At 51.9% G+C, this 16,837-nt stretch overlaps 1 protein-coding gene and 1 non-coding gene across 2 annotated transcripts; both read left to right on the plus strand.

Annotated features, from left to right (window-relative positions):
• The first annotated feature begins 1,892 nt into the window (after positions 1-1,892).
• LOC114900067 lies at positions 1,893-1,999 on the plus strand. The gene has a single exon (XR_003794694.1). It is a non-coding gene; the product is annotated as a U6 spliceosomal RNA (small nuclear RNA).
• A 1,537-nt stretch (positions 2,000-3,536) lies between these two features.
• Positions 3,537-9,481, plus strand: OPTC (opticin). The gene is made up of 6 exons (XM_029230746.1): positions 3,537-3,770; positions 4,514-4,649; positions 6,176-6,334; positions 7,036-7,238; positions 8,285-8,380; positions 8,870-9,481. The coding sequence occupies exons 1-6, from the start codon at positions 3,537-3,539 to the stop codon at positions 9,038-9,040; spliced, it is 999 nt and encodes a 332-aa protein (XP_029086579.1). The 3' UTR covers positions 9,041-9,481.
• The last annotated feature ends 7,356 nt before the right edge of the window (positions 9,482-16,837 follow it).

A 16,837-nucleotide genomic window follows, 5' to 3' on the forward strand; every position in this document is an offset into this window, starting at 1 on the left:
GCGGGGCGGGGGCTCGGGTTTCTGGCTGCAGAGCCTAGGCTGTAGAGAGAAAGTAGAGGACAGCCCGCCACATATGCATTCTGCTTTCTGGGCACCTTCCTGGCTCCAGGGGCTCTCTCCCTCCACCAGCAGAGCCCTGCGTGTCTCTCCACACGCGGGGGGCTGTCTGGGGCACAGGAACAATTGTTGCTGTGGTGACAAGGTTCTTGAGCTGGGGAAGCCCCCTCCACACCAGCTGGTGCCCAGGAGCACTGCAGGCTGAGCACTGCCCCTGGGGCCAGGCTGTTAGCTCTGACCCTTCACCTGTTGTGCCAGGGCAGAGATGAGTTCTGCCAAGGCCATCTCTTCTGAGGGCACGGAGATACATGGCCTCAGGACCTCAGGGGTGAGGCAAAGAAGGGGAGGGTCATATAAATAAAGGAGAACTCTCTGGCCTGAGAATCAGGAAATCTAAGACCTAACCCTGGCTCTGTGTGACCTTGGGCAAGTCACCTCACCTTGCTGGGCCTCGGTTTCCCCACATGCACTATGAAAGGTTTGGATTAAATGATCCTAAGGAGAACTATGCAGCTGGGATTCAGTATCTGGTTAGTAGGAGGAAGTATGGAGGAGCCTCACCTATGAACCTGGGCAAACATGTATGCAGGCTGGCAGACTCCTGGGGACAATGTCTTAGCCCCTTACCCGTGCCTTCAGCAAGGACTTGCCCTGCAGCAACCTAAGGCACCAGGGAAAGGAGAGTCTCTCCTGACACATGCATCTTTGGTAGGGGACCATGGAGTGGGGGGGAGTCTCCTCTGCCCCCTGAGGACCCCACACAATGCCTCCTGGTGTTTATGATCAGGAAGGTTTTTTCTAGGGCTCAATCTTATAGATTTGGGAGAATTTCCTATATCTTCCTCCCCATCATCGTCAGAGAGCTTGAAGTTGGCTATCAAATCCTGCTCCATCCCCCATTCACCTTCTCTTTGAATCTCTTTCCCTGTGGTGATCTTTATTCAGTTATGGTCCTGTATTAGAGGTCCAGGCGGTGGGTAGTGGTGCTGGTCGGAGTACCTCAGCTGAGCCTCTTTTAATCTTTGGATTGCATCTATGAAACCAAAGCCTTATCACTCTCTGGCTGGAGAAAAAACTGGAAAGCCAAGCCCCATCCCTCCACATACCCCCACTGCTGCCTTCTCTTCTTGGAGAGTACAGAATCTGAGGGGTTGGTCTCCCCTCAGGAGGTGGGAACCACCTGCCCTCTCAAAGACGGTGGGCCAGAAAAAGAGAGATGTAGCAGACAGAGAAAGAGAGGAAAAGATGAGGGGAGGTGGGGAGGGGTACGTATAGGGGGCTGAGAGTAGAAGAGGTGGAGGGAGGGAGAAAAATAATCTTTCAAACCAAGCAAAGGAGTGGGATGAGGGACCCACTGAGGACGGAGAAGAAACAGCTGGACGTCAGGAAAAAGAGAAGTCTGATTGGCTACACGCCTGCCTTGGCTGGCTCCCCTGCCCTCCCCAGGCGACAGTCTACCCAGACCCCTCCGTGGGTCATGACTTCTCCATCAGAGTCCCCACCTCTCTGGAAGCTGTGAGCCTCCGTTTGGAACCAAAAGAGTCTCCAGGGGTAAGATTCAAGGCTTTCAGGGGTTAGGCCCATTGGTATGCAAATGAGGGAGAGTGCTTGTGGGGAGGAGAGCACAGGACAGGGCTGCAGTGAGGTGGGGTATCTGGGTTGAGACAGGGGATTGAGGTTGGAGGGAGGCAGTAAACTGTCTTAGGGCTTTTGCTTTAAGATTTTTTTGATTATATAATTTGGTTTGGAGTAACATATGGGAGGTAAGATGAAGAGACACCTCTTGCTAGGATGGGGGCTTACCCCATTGCCCAGCAAAAACTAAGAAAGGGAGCGTGCTCGCTTTGGCAGCACACATACTAAAATTGGAACGCTACAGAGAAGATTAGCATGGCCCGTGCACAAGGGTGACACGCAAATCCGTGAAGCTTTCCATATACTTTTTTTTTTTTTTTTTGCTGCATTGAGTCTTTGTTGCTGCGCGCAGGCTTTCTCTAGTTGCGGTGAGCAGGGGCTGCTCTTCGTTGCGGTGCACGGGCTTCTCATTGTGGTGGCTTCTCTTGTTGCGGAGCACGGGCTCTAGGTGTGCGGGCTTCAGTAGTTGCAGCACGCTGGCTCAGCAGTTGTGGCGCACGGGCCTAGTTGCTCCGCGGCATGTGGGATCTTCCGGGACCAGGGCTTGAACGCGTGTCCCCTGCTTTGGCAGGCGGATTTTTATTTATTTTTTTTGCGGTACGCGGGCCTCTCACTGTTGTGGCCTCTCCCGCTGTGGAGCAACAGGCTCCGGACGCGCAGGCTCAGTGGCCATGGCTCACGGGCCCAGCCACTCTGCGGCATGTGGGATCCTCCCGGACCGGGGCACGAACCCGCGTCCCCTGCATCGGCAGGCAGATTCCCAACCACTGCGCCACCAGGGAAGCCCGGCAGGCGGATTCTTAACCACTGTGCCACCAGGGGAGCCCCATACTTTTTATAATTGAGTCACTTTGCTGTACAGCAGAGATTGGCACAACATTGTAAATCAACTATACTTCAGTTTTTAAAAATGAAGAAAAAAAGAGGGAGAGTCTACTAGAGACTTGTGTAGCCAGCTTTGGGGAGAGCTGCATTATCAGAAATACACTGGGTACCTCACATCCACACTGCACACATTCCTTGACCCATCTGTGCATACGTGGATGAACATTTGAATTCACCTGTACACAGAAACCTAAGGAACTTTCTGAGTGTGTACAACCAAACACAAAGAGCTCTTTTGTTTCCGTAATCATTTGTTTCTAAAAAGCTGCATTTATAAATAGATTTTAAAACTAACATGCTTTTTTACACTGTAATCAATTTTTAAGCCTATGTTCTCTAAATGGACTAGTCATTCCTGGAACTAGGCATGCCTTATTTATTTCTGTGCCCCCAGAGACAAATCCAGTGCCTGGGACTATTAAGATATCTCATAAATGTTTGTCAAGCAAAGGCATGAATGAATGAATGATCTTTTTAAACACCACAGGATTCCTTAATGGTGAAGTTTCTCTGAATCTAGTTTAGTGGCTAATCGTTGTACTCGGAGTGGGTGGCTGTATAAGAGAGAACATCTGTGTAAATTCACAAGCGTGTGCCTAGTTAGTAGGGAGGTATGTAGACAAGGGGACATGCATGAGTGTGTGTGTGTTAAGTAAATAAGCCTTTGCCAGGTGCCTGCACTTTCCTGCGTGAGTGAATATCAGTGTGTGGATGAGCACGTGTAGAGACTGAAGTGGTGAGCAGTGCGGGGGGCTGGCAGGAGATATCCCCCTAGATGTAGCCCCAGCCTTGAAGGAGCCTGCACATGCAATGAAGGCACTAAGTGTGTGACAAATGGCTTAAGAGTCTGCAAGTGTGGGGGTGGGAAGTGGGGTGAGTTTGTGAGCTGTTCCCCCAGGACTGGATACCTAAGTGATTCGGCCCCATTCTCATCCCATCCCCCACCTGCCAGGACTTCCATGAAGCTCCTGGCCTTACTCAGCCTGCTGGCCCTGATGCTGGCCCAGGAAGCAAGGACAGCATCTCTCCCAAAGACGGAGAGGGAGACGGAAGGAGACCAGCCACACGGAGAAGGCGATTCTTATGCAGTTCTGCAACTGGGGGACTATGTCCTGAGCCTAGACGACTACGATCAAGTCATTGACCTGAGCAACTATGATGAACTCACAGACTACAGGGAGCAGCTCCCCAAGGTGAGGGGCATGCAGCAGACCCATTGCATTCCCTGCAAGAAACTGGGAGCCTGGGGCCTGGTCCCTCTCTACCTGTTCCATAATGCAGGTATCTCAAGCCTCCACCTTTCTCTAGGAGGTGGAAATTCTTGTCCCTCCACAGGAACTTGTCGTTTAGATAATACTAAGAAAGAGGACACAAAACTTCAAGTTCTTTGTCTGTTTGTAGCAAATTCTGTGGGACTTCCCTCAGAAGTCATACATCCCTCCTTCCCTCTGCCTTCAAGACCATAAGGCGTATCTCACTGGGACAACAGCAATGTCCTCACATTCTCCCTTGGAAAAAGGAATGCTACAGCCTGTGTTTTCTTAGACTATCTTCAGTTCTAAAGTTCAGTTTTCAGCCCTTTCTGGCCTTCGCAGGGGCTGATCTGAAGTCTGCACTCATCTCCTGTCTGACCTTGGTCTGTGCGGGCAAGGGAAAAGCCCAGCCTGGGGGGTCTGGAGATGGGGTTCTGGCTCTGCCACCAGATGGCCCCTTGAGCTCAGTCCCTCCCCATCTGGACCTCAGTTTCCTCATCCACGTCATGATGAGGGACCAGATGCTCAGAAGGCCCTTGCCTTGCTCACTCTTCCTGCCGTCCCTCCCTCGTTTTCCACAGTGACTCTTTGCAAGCTTGAAATTGGTCGCTGAAGTTCCCAGAATCCAAAGTGAAGTCCCTCTCAGCCCCTCAAAGCTGGCTTACTGTATACTGTGTCTCCAGGTTAAAGGAACCAGCCTGGCTTCTCCAACCAGAACAAGTTTCACTCAGAGCACAAGGGCTCCAAGGACATCCCCTTCAAACCCCACAATGGCCAGGCCTACGACGCGGGGCCTGCTGGTTTCCCTGACCAGCCATGGTAAGTTCACAGGCACAGGTCTCAATAGCCACAGGTCATGGGCCGGCAGCCATGACCCAGCACCAGGGATGCGAAAGAGGAATGCAGTCAGAGCTATATGGAGTGGAGGATCAGGGAGAGAAGGGGAAACAGCTGCATGGGAGGAAAAAAAAAACAAAGGGAGAGGCTGGCTGTTCCTAATGCTTCTTCCTGAGTGCACAAACTGGATAGGAAGCAAAGAAATGCAAGAACTCCGCTGTGCCTAGAAAAGCCACCTACCTTAATTAATAGCATCGCTGGGGGAGCAGGTTGAGTGGTAATTAGATTAGAGACAATTAAAGGCCTGTAGAGAAGAATAAATAACTTCGTGGCCGCCATTTGGCATGGGGGCAAATGAAGCAGTCATACTGCTTTTCAGCTTGAATTCCCTGGTTAGCAGCTTTTCCCTCTCCTTGAGGCCCTCCTGGAGACTCTGGGATGCGGGCATATCCACCGGTAGGGGGTTGGCGCTCTGCTGGGGATCAGAACTGAGCCAGAGGAGGATGCAGTTAATTCCTGACTTGCCCTTGCTCTCGGTTCCTGTTCTCTTCTTGAGATGTTTGCCTTGGGTGGGTATAGGGTAATGGGGCACCTGCAGAGAAAACACTTCTGTCAGGAATCCATGACCTCGCAGGCTTAAAGAGACCATAAAGGGCCTCAGCTGGACCTGCCATTCAAGGCCTGGGGATAAGTACACTGTCTGGTCACGACTGGTGAAGAAGAGCTATCTCTTAATCTTGGGTCTGTGTCACTACCAACAGAGTTCCCCCTTGAGTTGGACGAGCAGTGATCTCCAGTAATCTCTGTCCTTTCTAATAACAAGGGATGGAAACCTCCTGCAGTAGTCAGTAAAACCTTCCCAACTTTGTAAAGCCAGTCTGAGCTCAATGGCCTGGCCTAAGTCTCATGACCACTGGTCATGGACTGAGAACAGGGGAGGGATGTTTTCCAATAGAAAACTGAGATGCTGATAACGATGAGAAGGGGAAATGAATCCTGGGCAGGCAGTGTACACTCCACCTTGGCTCTATTATGCTTTTTGGAGCCACACAGAATATGTCTAACTCCTCGCCCACCAGGCAGACGGCAGAACCGGCAGCCATTGGCCACTCCACTGAATCTGGCTTTATTTCATCTTCATTGCACCTTTTAGGACCAGAGAGGAGCCCTATGGAAAAGAGACTGATAGATGTCCTAGAAACGCCCACATAGGCCCAGAAAAACCTACACAGGACCAGGGTCTGATAAAGGCACTAATGGGCTTGGATTGTAATGGGTAATAACTGAGGGTGGATCTGCTTCTCTTAGGTCAAGGGCTGAGTGCCAGGCTGGCAGCGGCCAACAGCACTCCTGGGTACATTGTGACAGTCGGTCTGGGCAGCAACCCAAGAAGACACAGACAGCCACGGCTCAGACACTCCCTGGGGCCGGGGCTATTGGTCCCAAGGGCTGAAGGGAGTCTGACTGAGGAGGGGGTCTCCCTTTGTTCTGTCTTCCACCTGGGCCAGGCCTGCCAACCTGTCTGATCTGCGTGTGCCTTGGTTCCTCTGTGTACTGTGATGATGCTGACCTAGAGAACGTCCCTCCTCTTCCCCAGACAACCGCTTACCTGTACGCCCGCTTCAACCGCACCAGCCATATTCGGGCTGGAGACTTCAAAGGGCTGAGTATGTAATGTCCTGGTAACAGAAAAGAGTGGGTGGGCAGAGGGAACCCCCAGGGTTCTTTCCCTTGCCACCCAGCCACATTGAACTGTCACCAGACCAAGTGCCTTTCCCTGTTGGGTTTCAGTCTCTCCAGCTATCAAACAGAAATAGCCCCAGTCTCTTTAATTCCTTTGCTTGAAGATTTTTAGATGGCAGAAGTGACCTGTTCTTGTATGTTCTCCCCGAAGCTATGGGAAGCAGGGGAGGAGAAGGTATGATCAAGCCTACGTTTTCAGGCTGTCCCAGCAACTGTAGCTCTCTGCCGTCCTGGCCTCTGGACAAGGCCATGTTAACTCTTGTCTCTAATCCAGATTCTTCCACTAATTACTGACAGCCTTCCTGGGCCTCATTGTTCTTTTGTGTAAACTAACAGGTAGAAGTGGGATGGATCCAGGGATTCCTGAGCCTGTTGGGTCTTACCCTCAAAAAGCTTCTTCCAAGCCAATCCACATAGGACAGAACTCCAGGGAAAGGTATTACAGAATCTGAGGGCTTTTCCAGGTTTATAAAGTTATTCCTTCTGGTTTGGACCTGGTGCCGGTGGAGAGCTGGCTAGCATCCCTTATCCTGAGAGGCAGGGAGCAGGGCACAGGCAGCTCCAGCAGGAGCAAGGGAAGATGGTATGTCCCTCATCTCTCTGTGTTCTGCCCTGCACCTCTTAGCAAAACTGAAGAGGATTGACCTCTCTAGCAATTTCATCTCCTCCATCGATGACGATGCCCTCCTCCTGCTGCCTGCTCTGCAGGATCTGATCCTCCCTGAGAACAAGCTGGCAGCGCTACCTGTGCTGCCCACTGGCATTGAGGTCCTGGACATCCGCCTGAACCAGCTCCAGAGCTCAGGGATACAGCCTGAAGCCTTCAGGGTGAGCCAGGGCCTTAAGTCCCCCATCTACCACCTGCCACCCATGCCTACAACCACACACACACACACACACACACACACACACACACACACCCATGGCCCTCACGGGATATCTCTGCTCCAACCCTGTTCTGGGGTGTGAAAATCAAACCCAATTTTCCTCATCTAAACCATCAGCAGCTCCCCCTCTCCCTCTGTGGGGCACCTGGTCTCTTGGCTTCTTTCTGTGCAACTGCCCAGTCACCTCCCTGTGCACCAACATCCTCGCACACTCAGTTTCTGCTCCCCTAAAACTTTGACTTACATGTGACTGGACTTGCAGTGGTACTGGCTCCAGTTCTCACTCTACATATTCTTTTATTTCCAAAACCCATCACTAACTGGCTAATCATTGTCTTTCTAGGAGCAAATTCTCAAGAGAGAAAATCTGGTCACTGGCTGGCCAGTTTTGATGGGAAGGGCTCAACACATGGCACAAATATGGCCCCCTGGGCTGCCCACTCAGCAGGGCCAGGAAGAGTCCTGGGGACAGTTCCAGTGAGGAAGTGAAGAGGGGTGTGGATGAGACTGACACCCCAGCTCTGTCACTCTCACATATGCAATTTGTTTCCATTGTGCCTGTGGCTCTCATTACGCTAGTCCGAGTATTTCCCGACCATGCTCTCCATAGCTGCTCCAGATTTAGCATCTGGAGACTTTTCATTTGGGAAAGTCCCTTCTGATAGCAGAGATGCTGAGGCTGGGCCGAAATGTCCTGCATCCTGCCTCCCACCCATCCCTGCCCCTTGCCTGCTCTTCCCAGCGTCGCCACTGACACTGCCGAGTGCCTTCACACTCCCCCAGCTGCTGGAGCCTCAGTGGCAGCAGCTTTTCCTTCTGCATCCAGTGGAAGGAAATGGGCCTCCCCCACAGCACCCAGCGCGGAACCTGGCACCTGGCTGAGGCCCAGGAGACCCTGAGTGAGCGAACGGGGTCACATCAGCCACCCATCACTGCCAGGGCCCCACAGCACCCACCAGCCTCACGCACCCTTTGCCTCCTCCCCAGGCGCTGGAGAAGCTGCAGTTCCTCTACCTGGCCGATAACCTGCTGGACTCCATCCCCAGGTCCCTGCCCCTGAGCCTGCGCTCACTACACCTGCAGGTGAGCGGCCTCCCCAAGAGCAAAGGCATTGAACAGCACAGAAAGTGGAGGTCAGATTGCAGGGAGCCCGCCCCTTAGGCAGCGGTGGGTCTACGTCACTGAGAGCTCATGGGAGACAAGGATTGGTAGGTGTTGTTCAGACCACTGTCCACAGACTCAGTTTGATTTTTTCCCTTCCTGCTCTTTGAAACACTTCCCCATGTCCTTATCCCATCTCACTCAATTGCTTGTTCCTTCTCCCCCTTCCCTTACCCTCTGTCTCCCGTCTTCCCTTCTTCCCTCTCAATCTCCCCTCTCTCTCCATCCATCCTCAATGGGTCTCCTCTCCTCTTTCCTTGTATGGGGCGTTGGCTTTCTGTGCCTCGGTTTCTCCAGTTGTAAAGGGGAGGCGAGGTGGTAGGGAGAACACACTGAGCCTGCCTTCAGTGCGGCCTGAGGGCAGAATCTCCAGGCGGAGCAGGCTTGCAGCTGTCAGTGTGTTCTTTCCAGAATAACATGATAGAGACCATGCAGAGGGACACCTTCTGTGACGCTGAGAGGCCCAAGCACATGCGGAGGCAGCTGGAAGACATCCGCCTGGACGGCAATCCCATCAACCTGAACCTCTTCCCCAGTGCCTACTTCTGCCTACCTCGGCTCCCCACAGGCCGCTTCACCTAGCTCACCCCTTCCACTGCTCCCAAGTAAGAGCCTTGGAGGACCACCAAGAGCACGGGCCTCCTGGGCCACAGGGCCCGATCCCTGTCAGTGGTCTTTCATGCAGGCACTAACCATCCTCAAGATGCAATTGCAAAACTCCACACACACCCCTCCCCCAACACACACACGGAAATGTCCTCCAGGAGCCAGATTTATATTTCTCCATCCTCTTTCCTGAACACCTTATGGCTCCTGGCTCAGAGAATAGCGACGTCTGCAGCAAAACTCTTTCCCATATCCCCCATCCCTCCTACCCATACAGAATGCCAAGAAAATCATGTAAGAGGAAGAGGAGGAACAGAAAGAGAAGGAGGAAGTGGGGAGAAGCAGTGGCGTGCTGGAGCCAGCTCTTACTACTAGGCTCGCAAGAACTGATCATTAAAATTTTCCAGAATTTTGCAAACCAGTTGTTAAATACAGCCATTATTAAAAACTAAATTACATAAACTCACAATTAAATATATTATGTTGAAAACAAATGTAATAAATACTCAAACCCATCACTTCCCAATTACTTTACTATGTTTTACTATTAACCATGTTCTTGAACTTACTTACGTCCACGGTACCTGTGTGGTGGAACTACTATATAATGACAGGCTACTGCTGCTCATCTCTTCCCAGCTCTGCTTTCAGTGACATCACATTGGTAGTTTGAAATTGGCCATGATGGGAGTATTTACACCACGCACATCGGTAAACACTACACATTAGGATTTTTTTGAGAAAGAGAGAGAGCCTGTTGTTAAGCATCTGCTAGCACACCACTGAGGAAAAAGAAGAGCTGTTTAAACAACCCCTCCCCGTACTTCCAGGCCACCCCACTGGGGGTAGGGTGGGGTTTCTGTGGGGCTTTTAAAATTTTCTTACTTTTCCTGTGCCAGGGCTTCCTGTTAGATTTGGAGGGAGCCATTCATAAGGACGGAGAACTGACATGAATCTTCATCCGGATGCCTGCTTGTAGCGCTTACCTGTTCCCCGTTCAGTGACCAGCTTCTGAGCATGGGTGGCTCAGCCAGCTGGTTCCTAGCCATGCTTTCTTGATGTTTAACCACCAGAGGGCAGCCTTGTGCAAAGATAAATAAATAAATATAGCAATTACTCACCTTCTTGCAACCTTCTTGGATCCTGGGCTGGGCCTGCTGTACTGGGCGAATGGGAAGAAGGGCAACTATGATCTAGCCAACTTGCCCCTTGAATTATAATGGGAAGAGAGATGTCATCTTTCTCCTTCTTATAAGGACATGTTGGGCAAGGGGGGGGTGGTGTTATAGATTGGTGCTTGGCATCAGGTGTTGACTGGGGCATAGAAGAAGGGTGAGGCCAGCAATTCATGTATTCATTCAGCAAGGATTTTATTGAGCACCTACCTGCTATGTGCAGATGGTATGCAATAGACATACTCCTTTTCTTCATGGAGCTTAAAATCGAGTGTGGAAGACATGTGTGAAACAAATAATCACACAAATAACCACACTATTCAACTCATGATAAATACTGTAAAAGGAATATTCAAAACGCTATGAGAACTTACAGGAGGGGGACAGAGTTTAAGGGTCCAGGAGACCTTGAAGAATCAATGTCTAAGCTGAAAGCTGAAGGAATAGGAGTTAGCTAAGGCAACCACTCAAGGCCCCAGGTGGTCCCCAAGTCTGGAGGAACAGGTGTGTCTTGGGGCCCACCTGGAAGGGAACCCATTCATCCGCCTCCCCCACCTCTGTCTAGACCTCTCCAAGTACTGTGGGTGCTCAGGACAGTCCTGTAAGCAGACCAGTCAGGGATCATTATTCACATTCTTCAGATGAAGAATTTGAGAACTACAGAAGACTCCACACACAGGCTGCAAACTAGGAGTGGGAAGTCTCAAAGGCGGTGAGAGCGGCCTGGTACAGTTGCTGCTGTGTTCACCCTCCCTCTCCCCAAGGACCCAAGGATTCCAGGACCCAGCAGGCTCCCTGTCTGTCTCTGTCTGTCTCTCTCTCTCTCTGTCTCTGTCTCTCTCTTGCTCTCTCTCTCTATCTCTCTCACATGCACGCTCTCTCTCATCCCCCAGTCCCATCCTCTTCCATATCCCACTGTATTTGATTATGACCAGGCCTAGGCATGCAACAGTTGGAAACCTCAAGACCTGTAAGTGCAAGAAACGCTGATTTGAAACAATCCAATGAAAAAAACAGAAGAAATTTTCCAGAACTGGGGCTCCCGTGTGCTAGAAGCCACATCATACCCATATGCCCCAAGGTTAATATGTGCTAAATACAGAAAGTCATCTGACCCCTGTTCTATTGTGGGAGAAGGGGACTCACAATTTCTGGACTCCTGGAATTTGCCAGACACTGTATTAGAAGTTTTTATGCACATCAACTCACTTAATCCCAACCACCACTCTAGATAGTAGAAATGTTTATCTCCACATTGTGGATGAGGAAACAAGTTTGTGGAAGTGTGGTACCCAAATTCACACAGCTAATAAGTGGCAGAGCCAGGATTCAAACCCAGGTCCCTCTAAGCATAGGTTACGAAGTCCTGCTCTCACAGCACACTTCAATGTAGGCACTACTTTCAAGGCCAGCCAAAGTAGGCAGGCTCCTTTCCTGAGGCCACGGCTGCTGTGCTGGGTAGGATTTCCCCAAGGGCCTGCTGCCTTTGCAGCTGTCTCCTAACTAATGCCCCATTTTTGGCTAGGGAAACCCAAGGAATAGAAAGAACGCCCTTGTTGGCCGCCTCCCTGAAGAAATTATAAATAGTGCATCTGTCCCTTGGCCCCTCCCATGATCCAGGGAGTGGGGAGGGAAGAGAAATCCAAGTGGCTCCCAGCAGCTCTTATATCTTGACTGAAGGAGCTGGGGCTCTCTTCTCAGGGACCTAAAGAAGTTAGGGTCGGACACCTGGCAGGGGAAAGAGAGAACACCTCTTTATCCAGACTGAGGGTCTCCTGTCCAGCGGAATGGTAAAGACGGGTGTGAACCAGCCCTGAGGAAAAAAGGGAGAGCAGAGAGGAGTGGGCTGTGGGGGTCCAGTCAGGTGGGGAAGGGGCCTCACTGCTGATGCAGTGGGCAGTGCTAGTTGGGATTTAAATCCACTTCTTCAAAGAGCCAGTCTTTTCTAGCCTCACTCATCCAGGTCTTTAATGGCACTCAGCACCTGTGCTCCACCTTGGCAACCTTGGTGAGGACCCTTGCTCTTGAGTGGCTCCCTGGTGGCCCTCCTGCCAGCCCTGAGCAAAGGGGAGCACCTCCCCCACACCCCGTTGCACCCCATGGCCTCAGGATGGTTCTAGCTCCAGGCAGGCGCCCTGACCAGTTCTGTGACTGTTGTGGGAGGAGGCAAAGGGGCCAGGGTAAGTTTGCAGTGACTGCCCGTCCACCTGCCCATCCGCAACTCCACAGCCAGGCCCAGGGCAGGAAGAGGCTGGTAGGGAATGGAGGGAGGGAGGGGCTGCTGGAGGGGCTGGAGCTAAATCCATTCAGGAGCCAGGGAGTGTTTCCTCACCCTGACCTTTCCTTGCTGCTTCCTTTCCCCTTGAATTTCCTCCCTGAATAATAATCTCTTACGCTTATGCTGTAAATTTTCACTTTACAGATAGATCTCTTTGATATATGGGATTGAATTTATGGTCCCAATAACTCTGCAGACGGTATTATTATCTCTACTTTACAGATAGAAAATGGGAGGCTAAGTGATTTGTTCACGGGAAAGTTGACTTAACGTATAGAAGCACAAGGGAGATGGGGGGAGACAGCCATCATTTCTTGGGAATTCCTGCAAGAGAAATGGAAATCCCATCACCCGCTGCTGGAGCAATGGATTAGTATCCCCCTCCCCACTCCCCAAGAGCTCTTTGAAAAGCAAGGAACAGAGAGAGCCTCTCTCAGACTGGCAAAATGCGTGCCACCCACAGGGCTGTGGGCCTGCATCCTGATGGTGCACAGGAGGTAGTGAGGAGAAGGCAGCTTCTGTGAATCTCAGCTCAGGAAAACCCCAGGACTCAAGGACACACTGCTCCCCATCTCTGCCCCCACCCCAGCAGGCGCATGGACAGCCCAGCACCCACACGCCCCCATCTGTGTCCTTCTTGCTTCCGGCCAGAAGGAGGGAGGCAGACAGACAGGAGGTGCACAGAGGCTCTGCCCTGCCCCCTCCACTGTCTGGATCTCTCAGCTTTCTCCTTCCTCCTGCCTGCCCCTCCCCTCTCTCCCACACTAGACACCAACTGAATTTGGCCTCTCCTCTCTTTCAAGGTCATCTCTCTCAGCTGGGCCAGCTTCACATCCCCCAGCAGCCAACATCTCCCCATCTCACAGACCTCCCTCCTGTGGTTGCTGGCAGCTTAAAGGAGGGTCTCCATAAGGAGGGGGGATGCTGGTTTCTTTCCCCACGGCTCCCATGTCTCCCTTCTCCTCCAAGAGTGATAAAGCAGCCAGGGGACCACCTCCTTCCTGTCTCACTGCACAGCCCCCCCAAACTCAGACCTCCTTCTTATCTTCAGACCAGCCTGTTCATCCCTCCCAAGCGTGGAAAAAACCTGTGGCCGGGACATGCATGTGCACACTGTCCAGTACGTGCACGCAGAACGCGCTACATCTGCTCTCTTCTTTCCTCCCCTCTGCAGTCTGGTTCCCTTCCCATACCCACTGCTGTGCCCCAGGCACCGGAGCGAACAGTTCTTAGCCTTTTCCTGGCACTGCTGGTCCCAGCCCCGTTGCCCTGAATCCTTGTCTCTGGGGTGTATCTAACACACAGTTCACACAAAGGAGGAAACGCAAAGTGTCCCCTGCTGCAGCCACCTGCAGAGGAACCATGGTCCAGGGAGCGAGCAACTGGAATGAGGGTCCAGAGCCCTGATTCTGGCCACCCGACGCCCTGACTCGCTGTGCAACACGCGGCAAAAGTCATGCCGGCACCACAGTCCGCCTGCCTTCCACTTGGGGCCCCTCAGCCTACTTCTGTGGCTCAAAGCATAAAGAAGCCTGGTGGGCGTGGTGTATCTCCCCACCCCCATTACTTTTCTAGTCTAAGAACAAAGACCAAACCCTCCCCCACTATTCCCAGTAGCACAGGCCAACGTTGACAGAGACACCTAATGGTAAAGGAGAACAAAGGAAAACAAAGGGGAGTAAGGACAGAAAACACACACCACACAAAATGTGTCTAGCCCCCAACTCAAGGTTTCTGATCCCAGATCAACTGCACTTTGACCCAAAAACTGGCTTAGCTGCAGGCCTTCCTGAGCCCCTCTCTGGTCCTGCAGAATAGGAAACAATCCAAGCTCTCCTCCCACTTAGGCCAAGGAACCTGGGACAGGGACATCCATCCTGACCCCTCTTGACATTAGAGGCAACAGCTCTTGAATCACACGTTGCCCATGATCAGTGTTCACCCACCTAAGGATGACCAGTCACCAAAGGGTAACAGAAACGCAGTCTCAGGAGAGGTGTTTCCCTCCCCCAGAGGGGACCCTGCATCCGAGGACAGGCTCCTGGAGCCCAGTGCCTGCAAGAAGAGCAGCACGACTCTTGGGGATCTAAGAAATCCCCATGGAGCCACGTCCTGGGAGACAGGCATGATGGCAGATTTGAACCTTGGGGACAAGTGATAGCAGGTGAGACTGTGACCTTGGGGAAAGTGCTGGGGGATGGGGGAGGTGGGGATTGGCATGGGCAGAGGAAAGGTGGGACCTTAGCCATGCATGAAAAATGCCAGGCTAGAGAGATGCCCACAGGCCCCATGCCCAGAACGCTCTGCAAAGTAGGAAGGTGTTAAGCAGTTACACAGATGTTTCAAGCTAACGCCCCCTGCAGAGGAGAAAAAAAAACAAAAATGGAGGCTTTAGGGATTCAAGTCTTCCAGATCATCTGTATAGTTGGGTTAAAGTCACCTTGCCCAGGCAGATGCTGGTACCCCTCTGAACAAGTCAGTCTGAAAATAGGCTCCATTTTAAAGTCAGCAGATCAGAACATTATCCCTACAGAGATTATGGGAGGTAACGAAAGATGGGAAGAAATTCAGTATTCCAAAGGCCTTGAGATGGCTCACAGACCTTCAGTCCAAGCTCCTGTGTCCAGGCAGGTCTTTATCTAGTGCAGGTAAAACCTCCCCTGGTTTTAAGTAAGAGCCAGAGGTCCAAGCTGCAGAAAGCTACCCAACCACCATTTGCAGGACACCGTTGCCTGGCCTTGGCGAGCCCTTTGCATTGCACGCATGGTTACATTTAATCCCCATAGTAGCTTGATGAAGTGAGCACTGCCCCAATTTTATAGAAGAACCCCGAGAGGTTAAGTTCCTTGTCCAAGGTCAAGGAGTTCCTTGTCCAAGTTATGCAGCAAGTAAGAGGCAAGTTTGAATGGAAATTCAAACTTGGCCTGACTGCAAAACCCTCTATCCCTCCTGGATTGGTGCTGGGTGTCTGACATTCCTGGTAAATCATGGGTCACCTCACGCTTCCCATAGGAGCCTTGCGTATGGAACACACCCAGCAAACACCATGCGGCCAGCTCCATGGCGTCGTGGTCCGAACGCAGGCTGGAAGAGGACTGCCAGACATAAGGCAGAACGTAAAGAAGATAGAATTTATTAGAGGGAAGGTCGCTGCCAGAACAGCAGGCCGACTTCCTGGTAGTCTGGGAGAGTCGAGCCCCGAGCATGTGCTATTGATCAGCTTTTATAGCCAGAAAACAAAGAATGGTCCGAGGTGAAAATTTCGTTTACTGATCTGTCGAGGCACATACACCTTCCTTCTATAGGGTGGGAGTGGGACAGGGCAGATGCCTTTCCTTATTTGGGACAGGTCCCATTGCCCAGGTGGGCGTCGCCCAGGTGGGCTCAGGAATTTCATAACCATCGCAACATGGTGGGGAGGGCAATTAAGAGTCCGGTAGGGGGTGTGACGCTGACACTTTTTCAGGCAGGGTCGTCCTCTGTCCTTGAAGCACCATTGTCCTTGGAGCACCACACATGGCATGGGGAGGGAGGCAGACTTCTGCAGAAATCTGACCTTAAATAGCTCCTTTTCTGCCCCCTCCTTACCCCCGTGGTGGCACCCGCACGCCTGGATTTCTCCTTCAAGCCTTTCCAGTCTAGATCTCCCTTCCCACACCCCCTCCCTTCCTACCCATTGTCTCTGAGCCCAACTTCTTGGCCCCTGATATTCTATTCACCGATTTCTTCCCGCTTCTTTCACCCTGAATACAATAGGCTCCTTCCTGTGTGTGTTGGTAAACAGAATCACAACATTCTATTCCGAGGGCGGTGTGTTCCAGACCAGGTTTCAGCTCCTCAAGGAGCCCCTCATGCCACAGTCTCTTCCTGATGGGGACAGAACATCCTAGAGAGGTGGCCTGGCCTGGCCCATGCCCTGCCTCTCTGCCCCTGCCATTCTTGCACATTGCAGCTTAGGGGACAAGTGGTACAGCGCCAAACGTACTGCCTCTATTTTTCCTCAGAGCCCAGGAATTGCTCTCTCAGCTCCTGCCTAGAATACTGGAAGAGGGATGGGAAGGGGAAAGTGCTCTTTTGTTTGTAGCCATCCAAGCAAGTTCCTACCACCCCACACCCAGGCTGAGATCTGGTGGGTGGGGGAATGGTGTTTTCCAAGTAACCTCCATGACAGCCGGCGAAGAAGCAGCAATAAACATGGCAGAGACAACACCGGAGAAGGGAGACACAACCACCTGAAGAGAGCAGGCGGCCACAACTCCTCCATCACAGAGAATGATAGGGATCCCCTAATTCTTGACTCACATGGATCCTGAGCCTCGG

The sequence above is a fragment of the Monodon monoceros genome, unplaced genomic scaffold (genome assembly GCF_005190385.1).
Source record: "Monodon monoceros isolate NGI ecotype Baffin Bay Population unplaced genomic scaffold, NGI_Narwhal_1 Super_Scaffold_18, whole genome shotgun sequence".
NCBI classification, from domain to species: Eukaryota; Metazoa; Chordata; class Mammalia; order Artiodactyla; family Monodontidae; genus Monodon; species Monodon monoceros.

Coding starts and splice junctions, on each gene's coding strand:
- OPTC (XM_029230746.1), top strand. CDS start 3,537: ATGAAGCTCCTGGCCTTACTCAGCCTGCTGGCCCTGATGCTGGCCCAG. Junction 6,335..7,035: donor TGGAGACTTCAAAGGGCTGA/GTATGTAATGTC, acceptor TGCACCTCTTAG/CAAAACTGAAGAGGATTGAC. Junction 7,239..8,284: donor TACAGCCTGAAGCCTTCAGG/GTGAGCCAGGGC, acceptor CCTCCTCCCCAG/GCGCTGGAGAAGCTGCAGTT.